The sequence below is a fragment of the Hippocampus bargibanti genome, linkage group LG01, assembly GCF_051943395.1.
Source record: "Hippocampus bargibanti isolate YZ-2025 linkage group LG01, ASM5194339v1, whole genome shotgun sequence".
Taxonomy (NCBI): Eukaryota; Metazoa; Chordata; class Actinopteri; order Syngnathiformes; family Syngnathidae; genus Hippocampus; species Hippocampus bargibanti.
Window position 1 is genome coordinate 31,140,117 of NC_142734.1, and position 23,403 is coordinate 31,163,519.

Below are 23,403 nucleotides of genomic sequence, written 5' to 3' on the forward strand. Positions count from 1 at the left end.
GAAGGTAGACAGCGTTAAACCCTCCTCGCCGAACGCGTCGGTACACCACCATCTGTTGGTGAGGCCCGCATCCCAAAGGACTGAGAAATATAAGATTTGCTCAGTTCGGGGAGAGGGAAGCGAGGAAAAGAGGCAAGGGATGGTGGGGGGTTGGGTTGCCTTTGTGAAAGGGGTGATTTTTGCCACATTAATGAATTCATTTAAACGCTTTTTCCAAATGCGGGCTCATAAGAGCAGGCGGGGGGTGGGAGGGAGGCTGCCATTTAGGTTTCATTTGCAAAGCATTCCTCTGATTTTTGCCCTATTCCAGACAGCCTTGTTTACTGTGCAGCTGACAATGATTTATTGGGTAATATCAGCTAAATTGGCCTTTTTTCTGAGAGGAGAATGCGGCAGTCAGAATGACATTATTGACATATAAACAGGCATTACTGGGGTGACTTGACTGTCTTCTTCAGCCGAGATGGAAGACGGCGAGCCGCTCTTGTGAAAGCCTTGAATCCAATCACCTCAAATCGTGCCGTAATGGGCGACATACTTGATGCATTGAAAAGACCGGGAGAGGGTGCGATAGAAGGTACCGTCACAGTGAACTCACCTGGTTTGGACACAGACACTGAAGGGAGTAGTAGGAGAACTGGTCGCGGACGTTGACCAAGTTGTTGTTGGGGTTAATGTGGTCCAAGCAGTGAGATTCGGCCTTGCCGGAGGTCTTGCACACGTATTTGCAATTCCCGAATAAGCAGTGGAAGTGGAACTTGTTGGAGTACTTGCAGTCCGTTGCCAAACAGGGATCACTGGATAAAAATAATGAAAAAATAAATAAAACTCAACCGTTTTCACTTTTCAAGACCTACAGGACATTCTGGCCAATGATGATATAGCAAGGGTGTCAAACTTTTTTGCCGCGGGCCACATTGTAATTACGGTTTCCTCTCGGTGGCCATTATGAATTTGGGAAAGCCATTAGAATGTTTAATTCCTGCCACATAATACAGATAGAGCGCACAAAAACATAATGAATAACTAGTTTTCAAGTTTTCATTTGAAGTCAAAAATAATGACTGTTATTGTGGTTAACATACGAAAATGTGACATTTTTGTTCGGAATTGAGCAAGCACCATGGCACTCTGACATGCTTGATTTGCGTTCACAGGCCGAATAAAATGCCTGCGAACGATCTGTTTTCAATAACAGAAAGCATCACACAACACCCATTGTCATAAATTATTTGTAAAATATTTTAAAAAGTGATAGAGCAGTGAACAGTCATTACTAATTTTTGGAAAATATCTGAAACTGACTAAAATTTGATATAGTAGCTTTTACACGCGACAGTTGATATGTTTTTTGTTTAATCCTTTACTCATCGCAATGCAGATGAGTCCACCGTTTAGACAATGTAACACGCCTGAACACATCCCGCCGAACCACTTTATTCAATTCCCCCCCCAAAAAAACACAAATTTCACCTCAGCTTATGAGCAATGTTTGTAGAATGTGATCCTGCAGGCGATGGTACGCTTTTGTGTGCTTTTGAGTGTGCGAATGCAAACTGAGGCGCATGCGGGGGATGCATTTGTCGACCTGCCCTAAGAATTTTGAACTCATATTTGTCATACTTTTCCTGGAACTGCAGAAAACCAGGTTTGACTTGCGGCTTTGCGTTCTCCAAGGAGGTGGTGGCCAGAGGGGAGTTGGCCGGCAGGTTGGGCATGGAGGCCGTCATCTGGGGGATGCTGCCGGTCAGCTGCTTCCAGGCCAACAGGGAGGGAGGGGGGGACGTGTAGCCGCCAGACGAGGGGATATGCGTCACGTCCACTGAGGGGTTGTTTGCCATGGAGACGGGGGCAGCGGGCCGCAGAGGACCGCCCTCGCCGGATAATTTGCCCTCGCTAAACGGAGGCTCCGACTTCACTTTGAGAGTCGCTCGGAGGTGGAAACTAAAGACACAGGAGCTTGTTTTTAGTTTTTTTTTTTTCTTTTGATGCCCATGAAGTACATCAAGAGCCGTACGTAACGCTTGCGGCACATACTTTGCGTGTTTTATGGCTCCGTCCACAGTGCTGAAGAGAGCGCCGCAGTCTTCGACGAGACAGTGGAAGTGCACTTTCTGGAGGAAGTCGCACTGAGCCTCGCAAAAGTCATCTGTGTCAAACCTTGACGTCGACGGAGAGACAGAATGAAACCGTTGACAACGCATCGCACAACTGACGTCACTTCTCTGTAGTATTTCACATCATAAACACATTTGGATTCCCGTCAGACTCAGTTCAAGCCGAGGTATTTTTTTGAGGGGGTTTCCTGTAATACATAGAGAATCATCAGGACTCTGATGTGACAACACTGAGTGCCCAGAAACACATTTAGAAATCAAAACATTTCTTTTGGGGGGTGTTGTACGAAAAAAAAATCTATCTATCTATCTATCTATCTATCTATCTATCTATCTATCTATCTATCTATCTATCTATCTATCTATCTATCTATCTATCTATCTATCTATCTATCTATCTATCTATCTATCTATCTATCTGTCTACAGTACATATCTGTCTGTCTGTCTGTCTATCTGTCTGTCTGTACATATATCCATCTATCTATCTATCATCTATCATCTATCCATATATACATATATCCATCCATCCATCCCACCCATCCATCTATCTGTTTGTCGATCTGTCCATCCAATCATCCAACTACCCATTCATCTATCCGTCTATCTAGCTACCCATCCATCCATCCATCCATCCATCCATCCATCCATCCATCCATCCATCCATCCATCCATCCATCCATCCATCCATCCATCCATCCATCCATCTACTCATCCTTCCATTTGACCCACATGAAGCATCCATCCCATCCACCCAAAACACACCCAGTGTCAACAATGTATTTATTTTTTTAACCTGCGCAGGTAAGTCCTCCAGATCTCGCTGGGCTTGTCTAACTGGGGCCTCTTCAGAACTTGGCTGAGGTACTGGGCCACCTCCGGGTGATCACTGCCCTGGCCACCCTCCAGTTCCGTCTTCAGGTGCATGGCGTTGAAGAGCGCAGGGTTCACCTGTGACATCTATCAATAAAAGATGCGGCGTAAAACTCACGGGCACACGCTGGGCTCTTCAATATGCTAACAGAGGGTGGGAGAATTTACACACGGGACGATTTGGCGAGAGGAGAAACGGCTTTACAAACATTCGGCCTTTTGCTTGAGTGCAGGCCAGGAACGTTTGCCAAGCGTCCTCATGGGACTGACGGTTAACCCTTTAATGTGACGGGAGGGCTGAGGGGGGCGGTTGGATAAGGCCCTGAAGCCAACATGGCAAGCTTTTTGAGCTCTCTGGCATCAATAGAAAACGAGTGCAAGTCCATTGCGGCGCAAATAATGATGACATTGTATGGGAAAGGAGGTGTTGAACAGTTGCCCATGCCAAAAAAAAGAAAAGGGGGGCTCATGGGAGCTGACCCATCATTAACGTGATTAAAGACATTGTCCATTTTTAATCACCACAACACATACAAATTTCAAATTCCACAGACCAACATTTGGAGTTGCTAAAAAAAATGGAGGTACACCTCCCTTTTCCTTTCAACGGCGGCATTTTAATCATATCATTGATAAAATGCGGAGCCAGACAGGGCAAGGAGAAGGAACATAAAGAAGAAAATGGAACCTCAGGTTCAAAACAGCTCATCAGAAAACAAACATCAGGATATATCTGCTGTCGCAGCCAGCTACTACTTCATTGTATCAATTTGTGTGAGGTGCGATGGAAATTACTCTGTGTGAAAAATGGCTGGAAAATTTAAATGATACAAACTCATCTTATTAGCGGCGAAACATTAAAAAAACAAACAGGCCCCACCGTGTGTCGCTAATTTATCTTGGGGGATGAAAGGGCTTTGATGGATGGATCTTACCTTATTCATAAGCGAGGATAAAAGAGATGCATTCCCCGGTACGGCGTGTCCATTTGATTCATTACTATTGGAACAAAGAAAATGAACAATCTTTAGGAAAGATTTGCATGAGAACGGTAAATATTTCTATTTGTCACGCGAGGTGCGTTGGCGTAATGAAGACGAAAACACTGTCTTGTTAAAATAAAAAAAAAAAACTACTGAAGTTGACGGTTTTACGCAAACATTCTCTTCAAACAATAAAATAAATACCATATTCTGTACAATAAGGTGCACCCTCGATGAACGGTGCATTCTCAAACTGTTTCCACAAATAAGGCATACCAGAATATAAGGCGCACCTATAATGAATGACATATTTGAAAACTTGACATGCTTGATTTGCTTTCGCGGGCCAAAGAAAAATGTATGTGGCGGGCCAGATTTTGGCCCTAGGCTTTTACACCTGTGCATTAGACGGTGCTGCGCGAATTGGAATCTCAACAAATCAGTCAGATAGTCATACACTGAATAATCAGTCGTGAAAATCTGGACTCAGCCTGTCCATTTTGTAAATAGTAAACACATTCCAGGGTTTTATCAGAGTTGATCACGATACCATAATAAATATAATTTTCTGAGATTACCAATCATCCGTATTTATTTTTTATGTTCCTGAGGGGTTTTCATGGAATACTTGGGCCTTAAAATTTTCATTCATTGAAGGTGTGCCTTATAATCAGGTGCGCCTTATAATCAAATGCACCTTTTATGTGGGAAAAACGCACTACCTCTTCTCAGGGGAGGGGGTGAATGAGTTGGTGGCTTCTGACAGTAGTTGCGAGATCTTTTGTGGCTCAATATTTCTTCATATATAAAGTGCACCGGATTATAAACCGCGGGGTCATCTTTTGACGAAAATCAAGGTTTTTGGGTGTGCCTTATAGTGCGGAAAATACGGAAAATAAAAATCGAGACACTAAAGTTTTGGAATAAATGGACTGTTTTTGCAATCTTGTAGGCAGCTCTCGTTCGCGGTCAATCCGTCTGGTCCACATTTAGCAAAGAAAAACAAAAACAAAACGTACCCCATGTCTTTCTTGCTCAAGTCCAAACTATGTTCTTGTGTGGAGTCTTGTGCGCCCCCCGAGGTGGCTTCCGTCGGCTCCTGTTTGACTTGAGCCAGATTAAACTGGCTGACTGCAACCGGCTGCCCGCTCCCTAACAATCAAGGAGAAACAACAACGTTATTGTTGGTCAGCACCATTATCCTGTGACGAGATCCATTCTGACTTCTGTCCCGGCCCGAAAAGAGAACTCGGGAGTGATAATTATTGCCAAATTATGTCAGGCCGTCAAGCCTTTTAAATGGTGATTGAGAGGCGGGCGATATGAGGGAAAAAAACAGCGTTTTCTGCAGCCCTTGTCACAACTCATTTGCCGGGCTGCCTCTTAACTGGTCATTAAGTGAGATGCTAATGCTGAGGGAAAGTGGCAGTCTCAGATTGGACGCCCACACCCCCATCCCCTACCCCGCCTTACCCGTTTCCTCGTCGGCCTGGCGACGTGCTGCGGCTAATACCGCCGAGCATACCCACGAGGACCGGGGGAGGGTGGGGCGCTGTTATGACGGTCAGATTGGAGATGACAGCCAATCAGAACGGTTCAAACAAAGTGACCTCCTGCTCTTGTTTCTGATCCAAACAGGTTATTTAGAATATTCGGCAAAGGAGGAGTACGCAAATTTTTAGTGGCACTCGTTTTAATGTAAATCTCTGCCAAGGCCATGAAAGGTGTCACGTTGACCAACGGCGAGTTGTTTGCCTTCATTTATCGACTGTATGTTTTCCACAAGTTACGATTTCTTTATCAAAAATACAAAGAACCACACCAGGACTTTATCGCTTCTTCTTTCGTCAAACCACACATACTTTTTTTCCCCAAGCCGAGGAAACCCACTCATTCACACACACTAATAATACATAAGTACACAAATAAATATGTCAAACAATAAATCAATCACTAAATAAAAAAATAAATACAAAAAGTAAAATATAACCCCATTAGTCGGTGGTGGTCCGAAACAAAGACCTGAGGGACAACATAAGGCAGAAACATTGACAGCAAGATGAACCCACTCCTCCAAACCCCAAGGGATTAAAATATTAATTTGTCCCGGGGCCATGCAGGGGAACTAGAGCTTTTAGGAGACAATAAGTGCTGTTTTATCTGCAAAAAAATGGGAGCACAGAAGCCCGCCTGCCCATTTAGACACCAAAACATCAGAACACCGGCAGGGTTTGGACTCTGGTTAGGAATTGGGGGCTGGGGGGGCTCGTGTTAAGGGATTGTGACAGGCAAGGTCATGGGCAGCCAAGTGTGTGCCCTTGGCCTCGTCCTAGTAAGGCCGGTCTCATTTATTTATTTATTTATTTATTTTTACTGCTGGCGAGAAAACAAGAACAAACGTACGTGAGGTGGGGGGGGTGGACATAACCATGATCACCCCCCCCCTTTCCCCCCTCCTCTTGGTGATGCTACAAGATGACCCAGAGACATATCAGGCAGAATAGAAGTGGAAAGGCCAGTCTTGGGCCATGTCAGCTAAAAGCTTGAAGACGGGCAAAGTGTCAATGTCAGTTGGGCTTGACAATGCCGTCGTTTGAGGGGATTGTTGGTGAGCGGCACTCAAAAAAATGCAGTCACAATGTTTCAACTGCTTTGAGCTCATCAAGGGTTGCCAAATCTAGCCTTCCCCACACCCCCACGCCGTGATCAGGGCGCGCACAAAATTAACTAGCCCGCATTGTCACTGAAAATTAAATCAGCCCAAATGAGAGGCGACTTTCGAGAGAAGACATTCGTTATGTTATCAACACATGATCACCGGGACGGATGAAAGAAATTGACGGTTTTAGGGTGGATGAAAGTGCAAACATCTCTTGTTCTGTTTCAGATCAATATAGTATTTTTGGTCCCAAATTGGGAGGACAAATGAGTTTGACTCAAAGCAGCTTCTTCTCTGGAAATGATCCAGGAATAATGTATCGTCATGTAATTGTGTCGGATAAGATACGGGAGCTGGCAAAAGATCATTTGTACGGTGTCTCTAATTAGTAACGCTTTCATATGCTTGAATCTCTGGGCAAAACACGCTGGGATAAATTACAGAGGGACATGAATTAAAAAGAGTGAAAGTGAAAGAAAAAATGGCTGACTGTCTTATTTAAAGGCAACATTGAAGAGGCTCAATGAAACTAGCCCCAAGAGGATTGATTTTTTTTGTTTTCTGAAACAGAAGCAAAAAAACACTTCATCCCATCACATTTTAGCCCCCTCGACACCCCCCCCCCCCAAATCAGACACCGATGAGACAAATGCGAGAAGGAAAACCACAACTAACACCCCCGCCCCACACACACACACACACACACACACACATCCTGTGACTAAACCTTTAACCTTACATGTGAAGTTATACCTAGATGCTAAACAGCGGAGAAATGTGAGATGATGCCCCTTCCAAGGCCGCATGGGTGTTACCATCTGTGGAGGCTCCAACCTCAGCAGGGGCCCCTTCTAAGCAATTGCGACTACCTGCTCGAAGCACAGAGGAGGAGCTCAGCCTGACAGCCTCGGCACTGACCCCCTCCCATCACCCCCCGATCTCTCTTGGGGAGCACCACCAGGAACTGTAATCCTTCCCTCAACATCCGGACGCGCTCTCCTTTAAAGCCCCAATTTCTATCATGCACCCCACCTGCTCTGGCTGAGCACATGGGTTCCTGCTGCAACCATGTTCAAAACGCGCACTGTGCGGTTTTTAAAAAATGTATTAAACACTGCAAAAATCAATTTTTATTTTCATTTATGTGGGCTTGTTCGAGCGGAATATAATCAACACAAACGGGGCAATTACGTCTCAAAATGTATGTGGATTTTGTTTATGCTAAATAGATTTTTTTTATAGGGGGGGTTCCAAAAGCGTGTCTTTGATGATGTGTGAAAGTGTGTCTGTGATCTTGTATTAATGGGAGGTGGAAAATATCTCAGCTGTCATTTCTGCTTGGTTGGTTTTTGTTGTTTTTTTTTATCCCGAGATTTCAGTTTGCACGGAGCAGCCAGAAAAACAACATTATTTTTTTTGTTCTTGTATTTTTCACCCTCTTTGCTTAATTAGATTCCACCTCCATTTGTTCCTTTGCAACAGGCGCAGGCAGACACAGATAAGAGGCCTGTTGATGAGGAACCACCTCAACCACCACAACACAGGACCCTTGAGCTGGCCCACACGCCTTTCGCCGAGCGCCATAAAAGACTTTTACAACGTCGACTCGGCTCTGTCAGCGCATTTATCTCCAAATGAATGATGGGTATCTCGCAAACTATCATAGACCCAACTACAACCAGGTATCATGTGAACCCAGCAAGGATAAGTTTGAGTGTCTTGACGCATACAAACAAACTCTTCGAAGAGCGTTTAAGTCAATTTCGGGATGAGTCATCTTGGGGATTTGCGATGGCGCAGCCAACCGCCATTGAAGTGACACACCTGAATCTGGTCCGTTGGAAGGTTTCAGAGCAGCAGCAGCCAGCCTGGCCATCATGGGCGATATCAGACCTTTGCTGGCGGAGATCTTCTCCATGATGGTGGAGGTGGAGAAGGAGGCTGGAGCGGACACCATGGCTCCGTCCGCCCCCGCTGTTGAGCAGCATTGGGTCAGCGAGTCGGTGGACACGGAATGTCCGCCAGACGAGACGGCCGATAACAGGCCAGCAGCATGAGGAGGCGGTTGCAGGGGCAATCTGGGTATGAGCGGGTAGAAGGGGCTGGAAGCGGCCATGGGGCTGTTGGACAGGGATAGGGCCACCGGCATGTTGCTGGGCAAGGCTTGGGACAGTAGGCTGGACATACGCTGGCCCACATTGGGCAGCGCTGGCGTAGGCTTGAGGGTGAGGCCCACCGATGACGAGGAGGAGACAGCAGTAGTGGGTGTTGCCATGAGGTGGGATACAGTGGTGGACTGCTGGGTGGTGGGCGAGGCACTCAGACTTGAGTTCTTGCTGCTTATGGCCGAGAAATCCATCAGGTCGTCGTTGCTCGATTCCTCCGGTTCATCTTTTGGGGCCAGGAAGGTCGAAGTGAGGCCCATGACGCCAGAGGATCGGATGTGCCGGCGCTCATGTTTGCGCTTGTGGGAGGTCATCTGGCTGGTGGAGGTGAAGGTGAACCCGCAGCCCGAGCGGATGCAGTGGAAGTGGTTGGTCGCTTTGCTGTACACGCAGCCTTCGTACTTGCACTCCTCGTATTTGTAGTACTTCTTGAAGCCGTCTTTGGCATAAGCGTCATCCTTGATGTGGTAGCTCTTGTGCTTCTCGATATCACACTTGTTCTTGAAGGTGAATGTACAGCCGGGGCGCCTGGGAACAAAATAGGGTATCAAAACAGGTTAAATGCACTGGAACCAAAATTGTGGTTGAAAAGCAACTTAGTGACTGCTCACTGACATGCCGCCGCCCCCTGCGTGTGGGAGGATAGTTTGCTGTGGGCCAACTACAAAGTGAGCCTCAGCAGGTATCTTTGTTAATCATTTGCCATATAGCGGCTCTTCTTGCATCTCGTACAACACTGCATGCATGTTCAACGCCGTTCAAGACAGAGTGTATTGAGGATTGCTTAAAATTTGCAATTTGTTTCTAATTATTAAATCCGTTTCAAGATAATTGCTAGTAACGTCAAAAGGCTTAGACGTGTCATGCTCATTTTTGGGGGTATTGAACTGGTTCCGCGATGTAAGTTCTTGACTGCTTCCGTTCGAATCCGCAGTTATCTGACATCATTGCTAGCAGTTAGCTACCTAGCGTGTGTCCCCTTCAGGGTCGCCACAGCGACTCAGTGTCCTCCATCTATCCCTGTTTCGTGTCCTCTTTGACAACATCCATAAACCTCCTCTTTGGTCTTTCTCTCGGTCTCTTGCCTGGCAGTTAAAGGTTCAGCATCCTTCAGTTATCCAATTTTCCAGTCACTAGTTAGCTCGCTAGCATGTGTACACCCTAAAAATGCATCTTCCCTTTGGATAATCTGCAAGTACAGCATTTAAGTGCACACTTTCCACGCAAAGTCAAATGGAAGAGTGAAGAAGGGAGGGTGTGGGGTCGGGGGAGGCATTTATTTATTTTATTTTTGGAGTCCAACCTGGAAGCTAACAGGTGGACTAGGGATTAGGGCTGGCGTGTTTTCCTCATGCTAGCAGCGTGAATAAAACCCTTAACAATCTGCAGGGATAAAGATATGCCACAGGAGGTTTGAAGTGGATATATTTGCAGGGCTCAACTGTAAAGATGTGTCATGATAAGAAAGATGAGGAAGGATTTTTTAATTTATTTTTTAGGTTGCTGTCTTGATATTTGATTGTCAATTGACGTTCCCATTCCGACAGTGTTTGAGAGCAGAGACGATTACATTTTCAGGACATTTAAAGCTTTGTTTTGTAAACATGGTGATGAATATTATTGTTTAAAATGATTTAAATAAAACTGTGAAAGTCAGGAGGCGATCCCAGGCAGCGGCTCCCCTCTCCCGGCAAATTGGTGTTTTCATGTTTATTATGTTTGTTAAAGTCATAAGTGCCTTGCATGCTGGGTCGGAGAGGACAGTAATTTCATCTGTGCTGTATGTCATGTATATTGGCATATTTGACAATAAAGCTTACTTTGACTTTGATTTGCAGGCAAAAATATTTTACTCCAGTCCAGTAGGTGGCAAAAATGTACATGTCAGAGTCAAAAACTAAAACAGAAGAAAATACATTGGCACCAAAAACGTTTCTTCCTCAATCCATGCCACATTCCTCAATATATTTACGATTGGTAAGGTACTTTATAATAACCATTAAAAAAACAAACACAACACAACATCTTTCTGCGAGGTTATGTAGGGTCAAGAAATCTAAAGATGAAGAAAACGAAAGAAAAATCTAGCCGGATTTGATTAATCACCTGCAATGGAAGTGCGTCGTCTTCTGGCCGTAAAACTGGCACCCGACCGTCCCACAGTCCTCCGTGGCACGGAACCTCTGGAAGCCATCGTTGATCAGCTGGGCGTTCTTTTTGTGGAAATTTTCGTGCGTCATAACATCCGAGGTGCTGGTGTACACCTTGCTACAGCCCACCTGCCGAGGACAGACAAAGAGAGGCCTGCAGGATTTCCGTTTGTGAGGAGAGTTGAGAAATGGTTCTCATGTTTGAGGCTTCATTTGTGCTTTGCCATTGAAAGAAAGCCGTATTGCTCTCAAGAAGCCAGGGCTGCTTAACAACTACAGTACTTTCCTGGAGTTGTACTTCTCCATACCAGGTCAAATAACGGGGAAAAAGGGCGCTTTGTAACGCCAAATAAGGCAGGTACATCTGTCGCTTGTTCTAACAATGACACTGCAAAAAAAATTCTCAAGAACATCCTACACCGGCAGCGAATGCTAAAAGCTAAATGACACGTTGAAATTAACCAGATGCACTCCAAAAAATTAAACAAATCCAGACAAGTGAATAATCTTGAACTGCCTGCTCCGGTACTAAAACGCAAATAATGTGTACATTCACATAAACACTTTAGTGAATTTCATCCATGCCAATTAAGGAGTGAAGGAACAAGGAGGTGAGGAGCAACTAACTCGTATGTATCCGTGCAGCGATTTTAATTTTTTGTTTTCTTCTTTTTGCTATTCGCATGAAAAGACATTCTTTATGCTTTTGGGAACATTAATATCTAAATTTTAGGCGGGCTTGGAACGAATTAGGGCATTTACATGGGAAATGTCTCTACTTCCAAATTTTTCTAGAAATTTCTTCCAGAACCAATGAATTAAAATAGACTGTACAGGCATATCTCATGTTGTAAACATGCAGTTGATTAAAATGCTTATGCCAATCTACCACGAAAAATTCATAATTCTGCAAAACGATTGCCAATGATATGTACATGTTTTAAAATACAGTAAAGTCTCGTTATATCGATATTCAAGGGAGTCCGAAAAAATATCTATATAACCGGGACTATCGATATATCCGACCATGTGTGCATGTAATTTTCTCCGTGCGTGCATAGAAATAGTATCGATATAACCGGGACTATCGATATATCCGATATCGATATAACGAGACTTTACTGTATAACAAAACAAACAGAAATGAAAAAAGGTATCTTACATAATTTTCCCCCATGATATCACACCCCCACACCAAAAAAACAATATATAAATACATACTCGGTCAACAAATACAAGTTGACTCTTGGACTGGGTTTGGGTAATATTGGTTTAACCGCAGATGGCGACGCCAAACAAGACTTTACAAGGATGTGCAAACATGTGCATGGTGTTTGCAGGCGCGTTCTTGTGGCTGAGCTGTACCTGCATGCAGTGGTAATGAGTACTTTTGCCATTGAGGTGGCAGCCGTGGTAGTAGACGCTGCAGTCATCCAGGGGGCTGAAACGCATGAAACCGTGCTGCAGGGAATTATCCCTCTTCTTGTGCATGTTGTAGTGCCTGATCACATCCTGCTTACTGGTAAACCTCTGCAATGGAACGGGGAAAGGGGGTGGAGGGGTTGTAAAGCAACAGGTTAGTGTTTATTTACACCAGGCACAGAATCAGCAGCATGTCACTTTATCTCAGTGGAAACAGCAGCTGCAGCACGAAGTGGCCACTTGGCATTTGAGGGATGGGGCCTAGGGGGTGGGGGTGGAGGTGGGGCCTTTGTGACAGGGAATAGAAGGGGAAAGAGAGCTCAAAAAATGTTTGTTTTTTTCTTTCATATGTGTCTTCTCCAAATACACATATGCCCATATGCTCACTTGGGATCAGAAGGGGCTCATACGCATGTTTAGGTCACCTGCTACATTTATTTTCCATTACTCAAACTGTCCCTTCTATTAAATGCACTTTTTTAAAGTTTGAGTCATTTTTTGAAATTAATTTATTTATTTTTTGCCATTCACAATATTCTTCGGGAATTGTAAATACAGTGATACCTTGGCTTACGAACTTAATTGGTTCCCAGAAAGTGTGTGTGTAAGGCGAAACGTGTGTATTCACAACATTAATTTCCCATCGGAAACCATTAAAAGAAGAATAATCCATTCCCAGGTCCCCATAAAACATGTGTGTGTGATTGTGTTTCTGTAACTCCTCCCCCCGCTCACTGCGGCGTGTGTCCCCTCCCTCCTCTACCACCGATCTTGACCAATCATGTGCGGTTTTAACCGAAGACTGGGGACGGGGAATAGAGGACATAAAAGTCTGCTGCCATTTTCCGCTCCTTGTTAGGAGAACTGACTAGTTCGCGAACGACACATAACTCATTGTGGCACTCCGTGTGTTTCCCGAAAAATAGTTTGTATGCCAAGATGATATTCGCGCTAATTTAACGTTCGTAAGACGAAAAGTTCGTTAGTAAAAGCGTTCGTAAGCCGAGGTATCACTGTATGACGTAGAGCCCCATTCCCCAATTTGTTCGGTTTTGTTTTTCCTTGTTTGGGTGCCGATAAAGCTCTGGCCATGGCCTCTGCCAATGTGTTTTGCTTCCCACAAGGGGCAGCGTATTTCCCTTTTTTCCATGTTAGTGTTTTGTTCCAGTTTCAGCTGTTGTTAAAGCCTGAAATTAGCCAATATGTTATATTTTCAACAAATGAAATAAATAAATGAAGACAAATGAACTAGGCCATCCACCAAAAAGCACATTTTCCCCCTTTCAATTTGCAGAGATAAGGTTTCACGTTCAATTGCTGAAAGTGGAAATTTCAATTTATGAACACTTGCTTTTGCTCTCGTTTATGATGAGTGCATGCGCTAAGAGACCTTCACATCTAAAATGACTAAATAAATAATCCCTCCCACACGCGGCAGTTAGAGAGCCGAAAAGTGACTCCTCAGAGACCCGTCGTAACCAAATCTGCTGTAATTGGCCTTAAGCTGATGTAACAGAAACTGTAACGGGAGACGTGCAAATCAATGAGACACTTCTGTCTACAATCTATATTCATCTCCAGCTTAGGGGGAAAACATCAGAAAGAAGTGTTTTAAAAAGCAACTAATTGCTCTACAAAAGTACTAATTGCTTTGTGTTGTGTGTTCCATTCAGGTACTATATATATATATATATATATATATATATATATATATATATATATATATATATATATATATATATATATATATATATATATTTAAATGTGTCTCTTTATCATTATTAGCCAATTTCCACCTTTTTTTGGACTGAAAAAGCAAAGATTTGATTAGGATTCCGCTCTTCTACAATTGTCTTGGGGGAAGGATGCAGGTGGGGGGGCTCGCACGACCAGAACATGAGTGGAAAAGTAGTCTTGGTACATTCAATCCATCATGTCGTCCAAAATAGGCCACGCAGAGAGCTGACTGAGGAAAAAAGATCTCATTTTCAGTCGAGTGGTGATGAACGTTGGGAGCCACTTGCTCCAATTTATTTTAGGATTCCCACTAGTGTGGCAAGATACACGTAGCGTCCTTCATGGACAAGCCCATGAAAGGAGAATGTCAAGACTCGGCCAATCGGGCAGAGGCTGGCAGTGGGATAATATTCCAGGAGTGTGTGTCATGTAACATTTTAAGAGTTATCACTTCGAAAGGCACTGCACATCATGTGATTTTTTTTTCCTTTTCAGGGAATTGACACCCACAGTGCCTCACAGAAAGAAAAAAATATTTGCAGAGGAAGCAGCAAAGGAACGCGATGCCCAAGCATGGAAATTGCCGTGATAACCCGAACTAACACTTTAAATGATGACATGAAATGATTTTCCTTTGTGTTCCTCTCAGAGTGCATCTCATCAAACTGTGACGCCGGAATGTGAAAACTTGAGCCTTTCACGCTTTCCACCTCTTAACCAATATTTACAGAGTGCTAATCTTTTCCCAACAGCGGCCAGAAATGCATGGAGATGCATGGACATTGTTGACAAATTTAAAACGCTCCAGAAAAGTTGGACCGAGGTTAAAATGCAAGAAATGGGATTAGAGAAAGACTCTTTTGTTGGTGGTATTTTGTTAAATGATGAATATTACTAAATAAATAACATATATCATGCATGGAAAAGCAATAGCCAGAGGACGCTTGCAAACAAAAACAATCTTGTGTTTGGAAAACCACAGGCTAACAAACTTATTATTAGTTAAAATGTGTCAGGATGTGATGAATAATGAAAAGGTGACACACCGCATTGTTTGTTGAGCCACATCTCCCTCTTCTTTCGCATGACAAAAAAACATTTTATGAAAAACGACAGATACGCTCAGTTCTTGACACTGGGGAATTTTTTACACCATTATTTCTCTCAGGTGAGAGAGCAGCGTTGCTTCCGTGTTCGGGAGAAAGGAAACGTGTCATTGAATGCAGTTCAAAAAGTGAGAAATTACTCACGCTCACCTGGTAGTTACACTCAGGGTCCATGCAGTGGTAGTGCTCCCTGTACTGGTAGGCACAGTGCACATGACCACAATGTTGACTCCCAGAAAACCTGAAATATGAATAAGATAGGTTTAAAAATATATACATTACAGTATTTTCCATTGCATAAGACGCACCCAAAAGTCTTAATTTTGTTCAAAAAAATGACCCTGCGACTTATACCCATATAAGTGAAGTACAGTAAAGTCTCGTTATATCGATATTCAAAGGAGTCCGAAAAAATATCGATATAACCGGGACTATCGATATATCCGACCCTGTTTGCATGTAATTTTCTCCGTGCGTGCATAGAAATAGCATCGATATAACCGGGAATATCGATATATCCGATATCGATATAATGAGACTTTACTGTAATTGTTCGGGTCATTATTAGCGAATTGCCCGAACAGTAATGTTGAACGTAACCAGGTCTCGCACCGTATAATGTAGTGTGCTTTCTTTAAGTTTGGACAACTTTTATCTATTTATATATTTTATTTGGAAACCTTTTTTCAATCATTGAAGGTGCGCCTTATAGTCCGGTGTGCCTAATATATGGGAAAAATACGGTATTCTGATTGCGCCTGGGTATTCCAGCGAAGTGACTTCCCTCGCCACTCACTCATCTGACAATTTGGTAACACATTTTAGGATGCCCATTGACTCCTTGTCATTTTCAATTAAAAAGGGCCATTGTTTCTATCTCAGATTATTTTGTGAATTCTGCCTCGCTCTGGCGCGTTTTTAACCAAAAATAACACTTGATTCGGGACTCTTAGGGATTTTGATCACCCAAAACATGTACAGAATATGGTGGTATACAGACCGAGAGATGTGCAATGTTTGCTTCCCGATTCCGACAGGAAGGTGGCTTGCTTAAACAGAACGCCGTTGCATGAGGAGGAATGCCGACTTGCATTTTCAAACCTGAACGGTGTGCTTTTAGCGAGACGTCTGCACTTGGACCCTTGACATAATTTGTAATGTTATTTTTTGTTGCATGATTAAACACCGCCACCCCCCACACCCATCCCAACCTCCTCCTCGTCTCATCACCCCTCAGGAGACTCAGAAGGGGTCTTCTATTTAGGACAGCTGTGTGACAATAAAGGCTATCAAAGAGCCTGTCAACAGTGAAAGCGGGCGCAATAAAACAGGTGAGCGACTTTTCAAAGGCATGACGCTCAACTCACCTTGAAAAGTAGCATCGCCCGCTCAGTACACCTCTACGACAATTTACCAGGCTGTCACACCAATTCCAGCCAAATTATGTCCATTTATTGCCAACGCGGCTGTAAGACACACTTATTACGCAAGCTGACGCTTCCCCCCCTGATGCTTTATGCCTCGACGCTGTGAAAATCTTTGTCAAGTAAACATCATTATTTTGGAGGAAAGGCTATAATATCTGAGAAGTAGAAAGATCATTTATTTATTTATTTATTTATTTATTTATTTATTTATTTATTCACCCATTCATTTATTTATGTATTTGTTTAGCCATCTATTTATTTAGCCAACATTTTATTTAGCCACCTACCTATTTATTTATTTATTTATTTATTTATCCACCTATTCGTATAATTATTTATGTATTTATATCTATGTATTTAATAATCCGCTCTTTATTTATTTATTTAAATATTCACTTATTTATGTATTCAGTTATCTATGTATTTTATTATCTATCAGTTTATTTATTTATTTATTTATATCTGTTTAGATATTTGTATATATGTATTTATTTATTTATTTTTATATATCTATTTATTCATGTATTTATGTATTTATTTGTTTATTTATTTATGTATTTGTTTATTTGTTTATAAACAACAACCCTTAACCTTTCATCATCCTCTTGTGTAGTGCGGCGCTAGATAGGAAAGGGCTGATTCTGCCTGCAACAGTAAAGAAACTTTATGGCACTGATTATAAGCCAGACGATGATGACTGTTAAAATCCTCCAATTACCAGTGAAAACACACAAATAAACATTGCGCTGCTGCTGCCAAGAACTCCATCTGCTAGTGTGAGAGAAGTGTGTGTGTGTGTATGTGTGTGTGTGTGGGGGGTGTGTATGTGTGTGTTTGGGGGGAGTGACAGAGACTAAGTAATATTTTTCTCTTTTTTCCTTGTTCAGATTATCCCAGAGCTGCATTTACAGATCACTTTGCAGAGTTCATTAAGCTAATTGAACACCATTTCTACTACTCTTTTTCTCCCCACCACTCCCTCCCACATCCCCCATATTTTTTAAAAATGAATGCATGATTTGCGCCTGCAAGACGGCAAGTAAATCGAGAAGGAGGTGGGAAGGGGGGGTTAAAAAGCAATAAAGCCAACACATGTACTCAAACATTTGTGTGCTTTCTCTACACTCCTCGTTGCTTGCATACGTCCCTATGAATACACAGAGCGACCCCCACCCCCCAAACCCCTGAGACCATGGCCCACCCCTCCGCTCATTGCCCAGCTGTATCACTTTGCCTCTGGACAATTCCCACTTGCCGCGTCGAGGGGGCCTAATGGGCCGGCGCTATTCAGCTGCAGATTAAAAATTAATATCGCCACGATGCAGAGATTGTGTCGCATCTCCAGTTACAATAGAGACACAGATCAAAGTGCCGAGGCCATTCGCGGGGTGCATGAAAGCGAGAGGCAAAACTAAAATCTACTGGGGTAAACCTCAAATATTTTGCGTTGAGACGATCAGATAACTTTTTAAAACAAGAATTGGGTGCAAATACATGCACAAAACTAATTTGAGCACTTAAGTGTGCTCATGAGGAGCCCCCCGCCCGCTGCCACCTCCCTCCCTGTGCTACATTTGCCCTTTTATGAGCTCTCCTTTCCCATTTTTCCATCCCTCCTTTCTCTTTCCCTCCAACCCAAGCTGACACGGAAATTGAAACTGTATCTGAGCTTATCTGCAGCCTCCTCGTGCATCAACCGCTGAGATGTTCAGACAAATTTTATGCATTATGCAGTGCAAATATCAAAACAGTTCTTGGCAGTGCCAGCAGAAGCCTCATTAAAAATTCCTTAATTAAATCTTCTTGTGAAATGTAATCAGTCCAAGGAAGAGGTTTTGTGTGTGTCCGTGTGAGTGTTTGCGTGCGTGTCAGTGCCAAGGCTTTGATTTGTGCCCTTCATGTTATGGCTTGGAGAAGTAATCATTAACGCCAAAGCCACTTCGGCTTTTCAAATGTTGCTTTTCTTTCTTTTCTTTTTTCGACGGCATAAACAAACAAGTGATAATCACCTTTGAGCCGCGGCTCGAAATGAATCCGCGAAAAATGGCGGCGGGTGGTTGGTCAGGCATTGTTCTGTGGCGATGGAAAGACTCCATCCATAAGTTGCTCTTTTTTATTTAGTCAGTAATTTATTCATACAATGAATAGAATAGCGGACTTAACTAAGCCCTACATTCGTATCTTCTGTGTCGGTCATTGATAGAACACAGAACGATCACAATCGTGTTGATCTTGATCTGATCCGTAGCGCAACATCTTGGACTTAGTATCAGTTTATGCGGACCTAATTACAACACACATTCATATTAACACGAAACGCGAACATAGAGGTATTGATTTATTGCCAGTGGAATATTTTCCTTCTCATCCAAAGGTGTCACAATGGAATACTATGCTATCAGCACACAAACTTGCTGGCAACAATCAGCTAATGCGGAAATTAGCAACGTGTTGTAGCGCTTTGATACACTTTGTACATGTTGCAAGCTTCCTTTTATCAGTTCTATTAAAATTCTCTACAAACACGCTTGTTATATAAAGGCAGTTTGCGCAATCGCCATTCTCTCCCCCCAGTCTAACCCCATTCTTGGTTTGTACTTCTAAGACAAATCCGTTCGAGAGTGACTGTGATGCAGGCGCTGATAATATAATGCTTCACTGCTGGCGTTGCATTGTTTACAATGATATGTTGTAGCCCCCCGCCCCCTGACACTTCTGAAACACTACTGTGACAGAAAATGACACCACTGTGCCTAAAAGCTCAGCTTGCAAATGTCACATGACCAAACCCAGAAAACAGGTGAGCCATCGACCACCGTCCCTCTCGTCGACAGTGAGTGGCAAGATGGTCGCCCCCGTGAGATTGGTATGAATGGGTGGATTTTGCTTCTTCATTCATATTCAATCATAAGTAATGTTAATCGGAATGGCTTGTTTCGACCAATAAGACTGAATATAATGTTATTAAAAAATATTTGTCTTTCCGCTGACAAAAATGACAGTCAATCTCAAATCTTAGTTTCAGTTGAATTGGCCCAACAATTCGCTTTTATTGGAGGCCATGTAAAATGAAAGGTTGTGTTTTAGCAGGCACCGGATAGGCACTCTGGAAATGTATTCAAACATTTACAGTCACAGGCACAATCAAGCCATTTCTTTTTCATTACCCTTCATCCCACTCGGCACATAAATTGAAGCCTTAATCAATTCACTGCACACGGAGCATCTTCATAACAGAATCTAGTTACAGCGCGGAATAAAACAGCATCCGTGGAAGGGGGAATGCTTTGTCTCTGTTTGGACGCATTGTTTCATCGGTGCTTAGCATGTCCCGTTGACGGATTTGCATACCTGGCGATGTATTTCTGGTAGAGGTTGATGTCATCGCTGGCAGGTTTATCTGGTGGCAGGCCATTCCTAACGCCGGAAGAAACAAAAAGGGAACAGGATTAATGACGGGTTTGGGCTGCCTGTTGTTAATAAACAAAAAGTGACACAATATTTACTTGCGGAAACTTTGGACTATCAATTCACATTTTCACATGGCAGAGCAGCATTTTCCTGGGCTGTATGAATCAGAGATGGAAGGAGCGCACATTTGATGCATGGCCTTTCAGCCAATGGAAAGGGAAATGCAGGAGCAAAAAAAAGGGCATTAATCTTTTATGGGGTGTTTGGTGAGTGCTTATATGCAAAATTGGATAATGGGCTCATGGAAGAAAATTTCTATTCTCCTTATGTGACCATACAGATATCCAGCGGATTCAATTTTGAATGGATTTCAACAGACGGTATATATATATTTTTTTTCTTGACCTGAGATAAGATTCACTTTACGATCTGTCGGATGACAGCTATAATGTAGCTTTGGTCGCCCCTCAGCAGTGGCGTTTAGTTCCATGTGAAGCTCCGCATGGGGAATGACCGGAGGTTAATCTGGCCCAGAGGGGGAAGACGTCCTACCAGACCATGTCTCGCACTAAACGGGTCAGTTAGCCAAGCTTGTAGCTCAAGTGAGTCACAATCCAATGCAAGCAAGGCCAGACCCTGAGGGAGAATTGCCTGAGGGATCTTGAACGAATCAAAGGGTGGGTTTGGTAACGGTGTTGCGGAGAAGCCTACCTCTTGTTCCTTGCACGACTCAGACAGTGTGCCACTTGCCCTTGTGACTCGTTGTGTGACTAGTTTAGCCCTGACTCCAAAGTAATTAAAACGGGGGTTGTTACACCCGAGCCAAAATGAACCGAGTCAGTCACTTTGCGACAACTGTGCCAAAACCGTCTCCAATGGGCCTCTACGGCGAGTAAACACTTCATGTGCCTTCGCAACTCATCATGACACCGTCCTATTGGGCTCCATGCACTATTTCACACGACAGTGCTGTTGGCTTCCGCGGAGGTAATTTCCTTTACTTTGGGCAAACTGGCCCGTGAAAGAAGTCACTGAACTCACAGGAGCTCAGAGTTGCTCTTTCGCGACACCGTGTGTTTTTTCAAACCTTGAAAAACAATAATTAAATAACAGGTCGTGAGTTTGATCCCTGCTTTGGACTTCATGTGAAGTTTGCATGCTCTTTGTTGGCCCATGTGGGTTATCTCTGGGTATTCCGGTTTCCCCCCACACTCCAAAAACATACGTGGTAGGCTCATAAACCATTCGAAATTTTTCAACCAGTTCAGAGTGTCCCACGCCTATTGCCCAAAAACAGCTGGGGGAGACTCCAGCACACCCCGTGACCTCCTTCAGGATAAACGGACCAGAAATCGGGTGCAGGATGAAATAAGTCTTTGGTGTGTGTATTGCTCATTTTATTTTACTCATCATCTAAGTTCGGAGGAAAGATTTGGGGAGTGGTGAGACACTAGCAAAAGGAACCATGTAAACAGACTTACTTCACGGAGGACACGGTGCCAGTGGTGATGGAGTCAGTTTTGGAAAAGCTGGACTTTAGGTAGTCAGATGTGTTGAAGCTTATATGGCCCGTTTGGTCTACGGTGAGTCCCGGTGCAATGCTGGCCCCAGCTGCACCCATGGTGGGGACACCGGGAGCTCCCGGATTCCCCGGTGCGGTTGCAAGGATGTTGGGCATCAGCGAGCCTTCAGGATTTCCTGGCATCAGTTTTTGCATCGTTCTGATGTCATACTTAGATGGGCGGCCGCCTTTACCGGTCTTAAAGGCGATGGCCCCGCCCATGTCGGGGCTGCCGTCACCGGGTTTAAAAAGGTTCAGGAACTTGACATTCTCCAGGTCGTATTTGGAGGGCCGTTTAAAAGCATTACCATTGGGCTGTATACTCTCACCCATTTTCAGTTTCTCAATGAAGAAGTCATATTTGGAGGCCCGGCAAGCCATGTTCTGCAAATGAGAAGGATTTGATGGCGAGGCAGCGGCCATCGGAGCCCCTCCTTGCTGCTTGTGATCCAAGCCGGTGGGGTAGAGCTGAGCCTCTGCCGTTGGGAGGCCGCCAGAGGTCTGGAGCATGGTTGGACTTTTATCTTGGGAGACTTTTGAATTGAGGTCATCTGGTTTTGGTGGAGAAGCATGCATGGGCCAAGGGAGAGTTTCACCAGCTTTTAACTTTCGGATATACTCTTCATACTTGGAGAAACGGGCTCGGCGAGCGGCCTCTTCGCTACTGAGGGATGTGGGCTCTGAGGTAGCGGCTTTGAGCTTCTCAAAGCTAAGCTTCTTGCTCAGCTCATCCCGCATATGATGGTCATCATAGCCAAACATTCCCAAAAACTCATTCATGGTGTTGGCTGCATAGTCTCGGAGGGCTGAAGCTTCTCCTGGAAACAGTAGAATGATTGATTGATCAATAAAAGTCAGTCATTTAACCAACCCAAGATCAGAAAAGTCAACGTGATGACAAATATCAGTAAAAACACACACTAACATACTTTGAGGAACGAAGATCAGCTTGGCAAACAGGTCACGGCATATCTTTGTGTATTTTGTTCTCATTTGACAAACAGTCAACAGCCAGTTTGAGCGAGCGTCTTTCCAGTTTTGGTTTTGCCTTACGCTACTGCAAAATTTGCAGGTTGACTTGATCGAGCAAATGTTTAACACAAACCTCAGAGATTGTTTTAAAAATTAATGAAGTTATTTATTCATTTATTTTAGTCGGTTTAATAAATTCTGATTTAATCTCCTGTGAATCCATTCATGACTGAAAACAGAACATGTATCAAATCTCAAATGGCCCTGAAAAATTAGGACAAAAAATATTTCCAACTTGTGGATCTGTCAATAAAAGTAGAGTTGGCTTGATCGTTGATGAGAAGTGAGCCTGTTGTCATATTGAGTGGAGCATATGAGGAATTGGTTATATTAGAGTTAAAGTCTGCATTTGTTTGTTTATTTAATGTATGCTCAATTTTTTAAAATACGAACATGTTCATGATCAGCTACCAGAACCACTACATCGTTGACGGTTATTCCCTGAAGGAATAACCGTCAGAATACTGTCTGAAGCGGTATTCTCCAGATCGCTTCATAAAATGGTGCATATTTTTTTATAAAATGTTTTGCTGCAAAGTTCTCTTGACTATCCTTTACTCATTGAAAAAAAAGTGCTTTATTGCTTGTTCGTCCGCTAAGCGCACTTAAGCTGGTCAGAGGTAATACCGCCTACCACTCGAGTAATTAATACACAAATATTTCAGCTCCTGTCTCCAATTTCTCGGTTATTGCTAAATGAGTTGCTGTGCTCTGCTTTTCACGTCTCTTGAGCAGCATGTAAAATAATCCCCAAATTTCCA

General features: G+C 43.5%; 1 protein-coding gene across 7 annotated transcripts in view; it reads right to left on the minus strand.

The window, feature by feature from the left end:
• The window catches only part of casz1 (castor zinc finger 1), a 185,258-nt gene that overhangs the window by 14,786 nt on the left and 147,069 nt on the right, over positions 1–23,403 (minus strand). For 5 of the 7 annotated variants that reach the window (XM_089010444.1, XM_089010433.1, XM_089010422.1 and 2 more), the window contains 12 exons: positions 21,531–22,428; positions 19,990–20,055; positions 15,356–15,452; positions 12,312–12,476; positions 10,903–11,075; positions 8,456–9,324; positions 4,992–5,124; positions 3,925–3,988; positions 2,913–3,076; positions 2,038–2,160; positions 1,624–1,944; positions 599–797 (listed from right to left, as the gene is read on the minus strand). In XM_089010444.1, the coding sequence (XP_088866570.1) occupies positions 599–797; positions 1,624–1,944; positions 2,038–2,160; positions 2,913–3,076; positions 3,925–3,988; positions 4,992–5,124; positions 8,456–9,324; positions 10,903–11,075; positions 12,312–12,476; positions 15,356–15,452; positions 19,990–20,055; positions 21,531–22,428 (3,272 nt within the window). The remainder of the gene's footprint in view (positions 1–598; positions 798–1,623; positions 1,945–2,037; positions 2,161–2,912; positions 3,077–3,924; positions 3,989–4,991; positions 5,125–8,455; positions 9,325–10,902; positions 11,076–12,311; positions 12,477–15,355; positions 15,453–19,989; positions 20,056–21,530; positions 22,429–23,403) is intronic. The other 2 variants (XM_089010460.1, XM_089010411.1) reach the window with 1 other exon arrangement.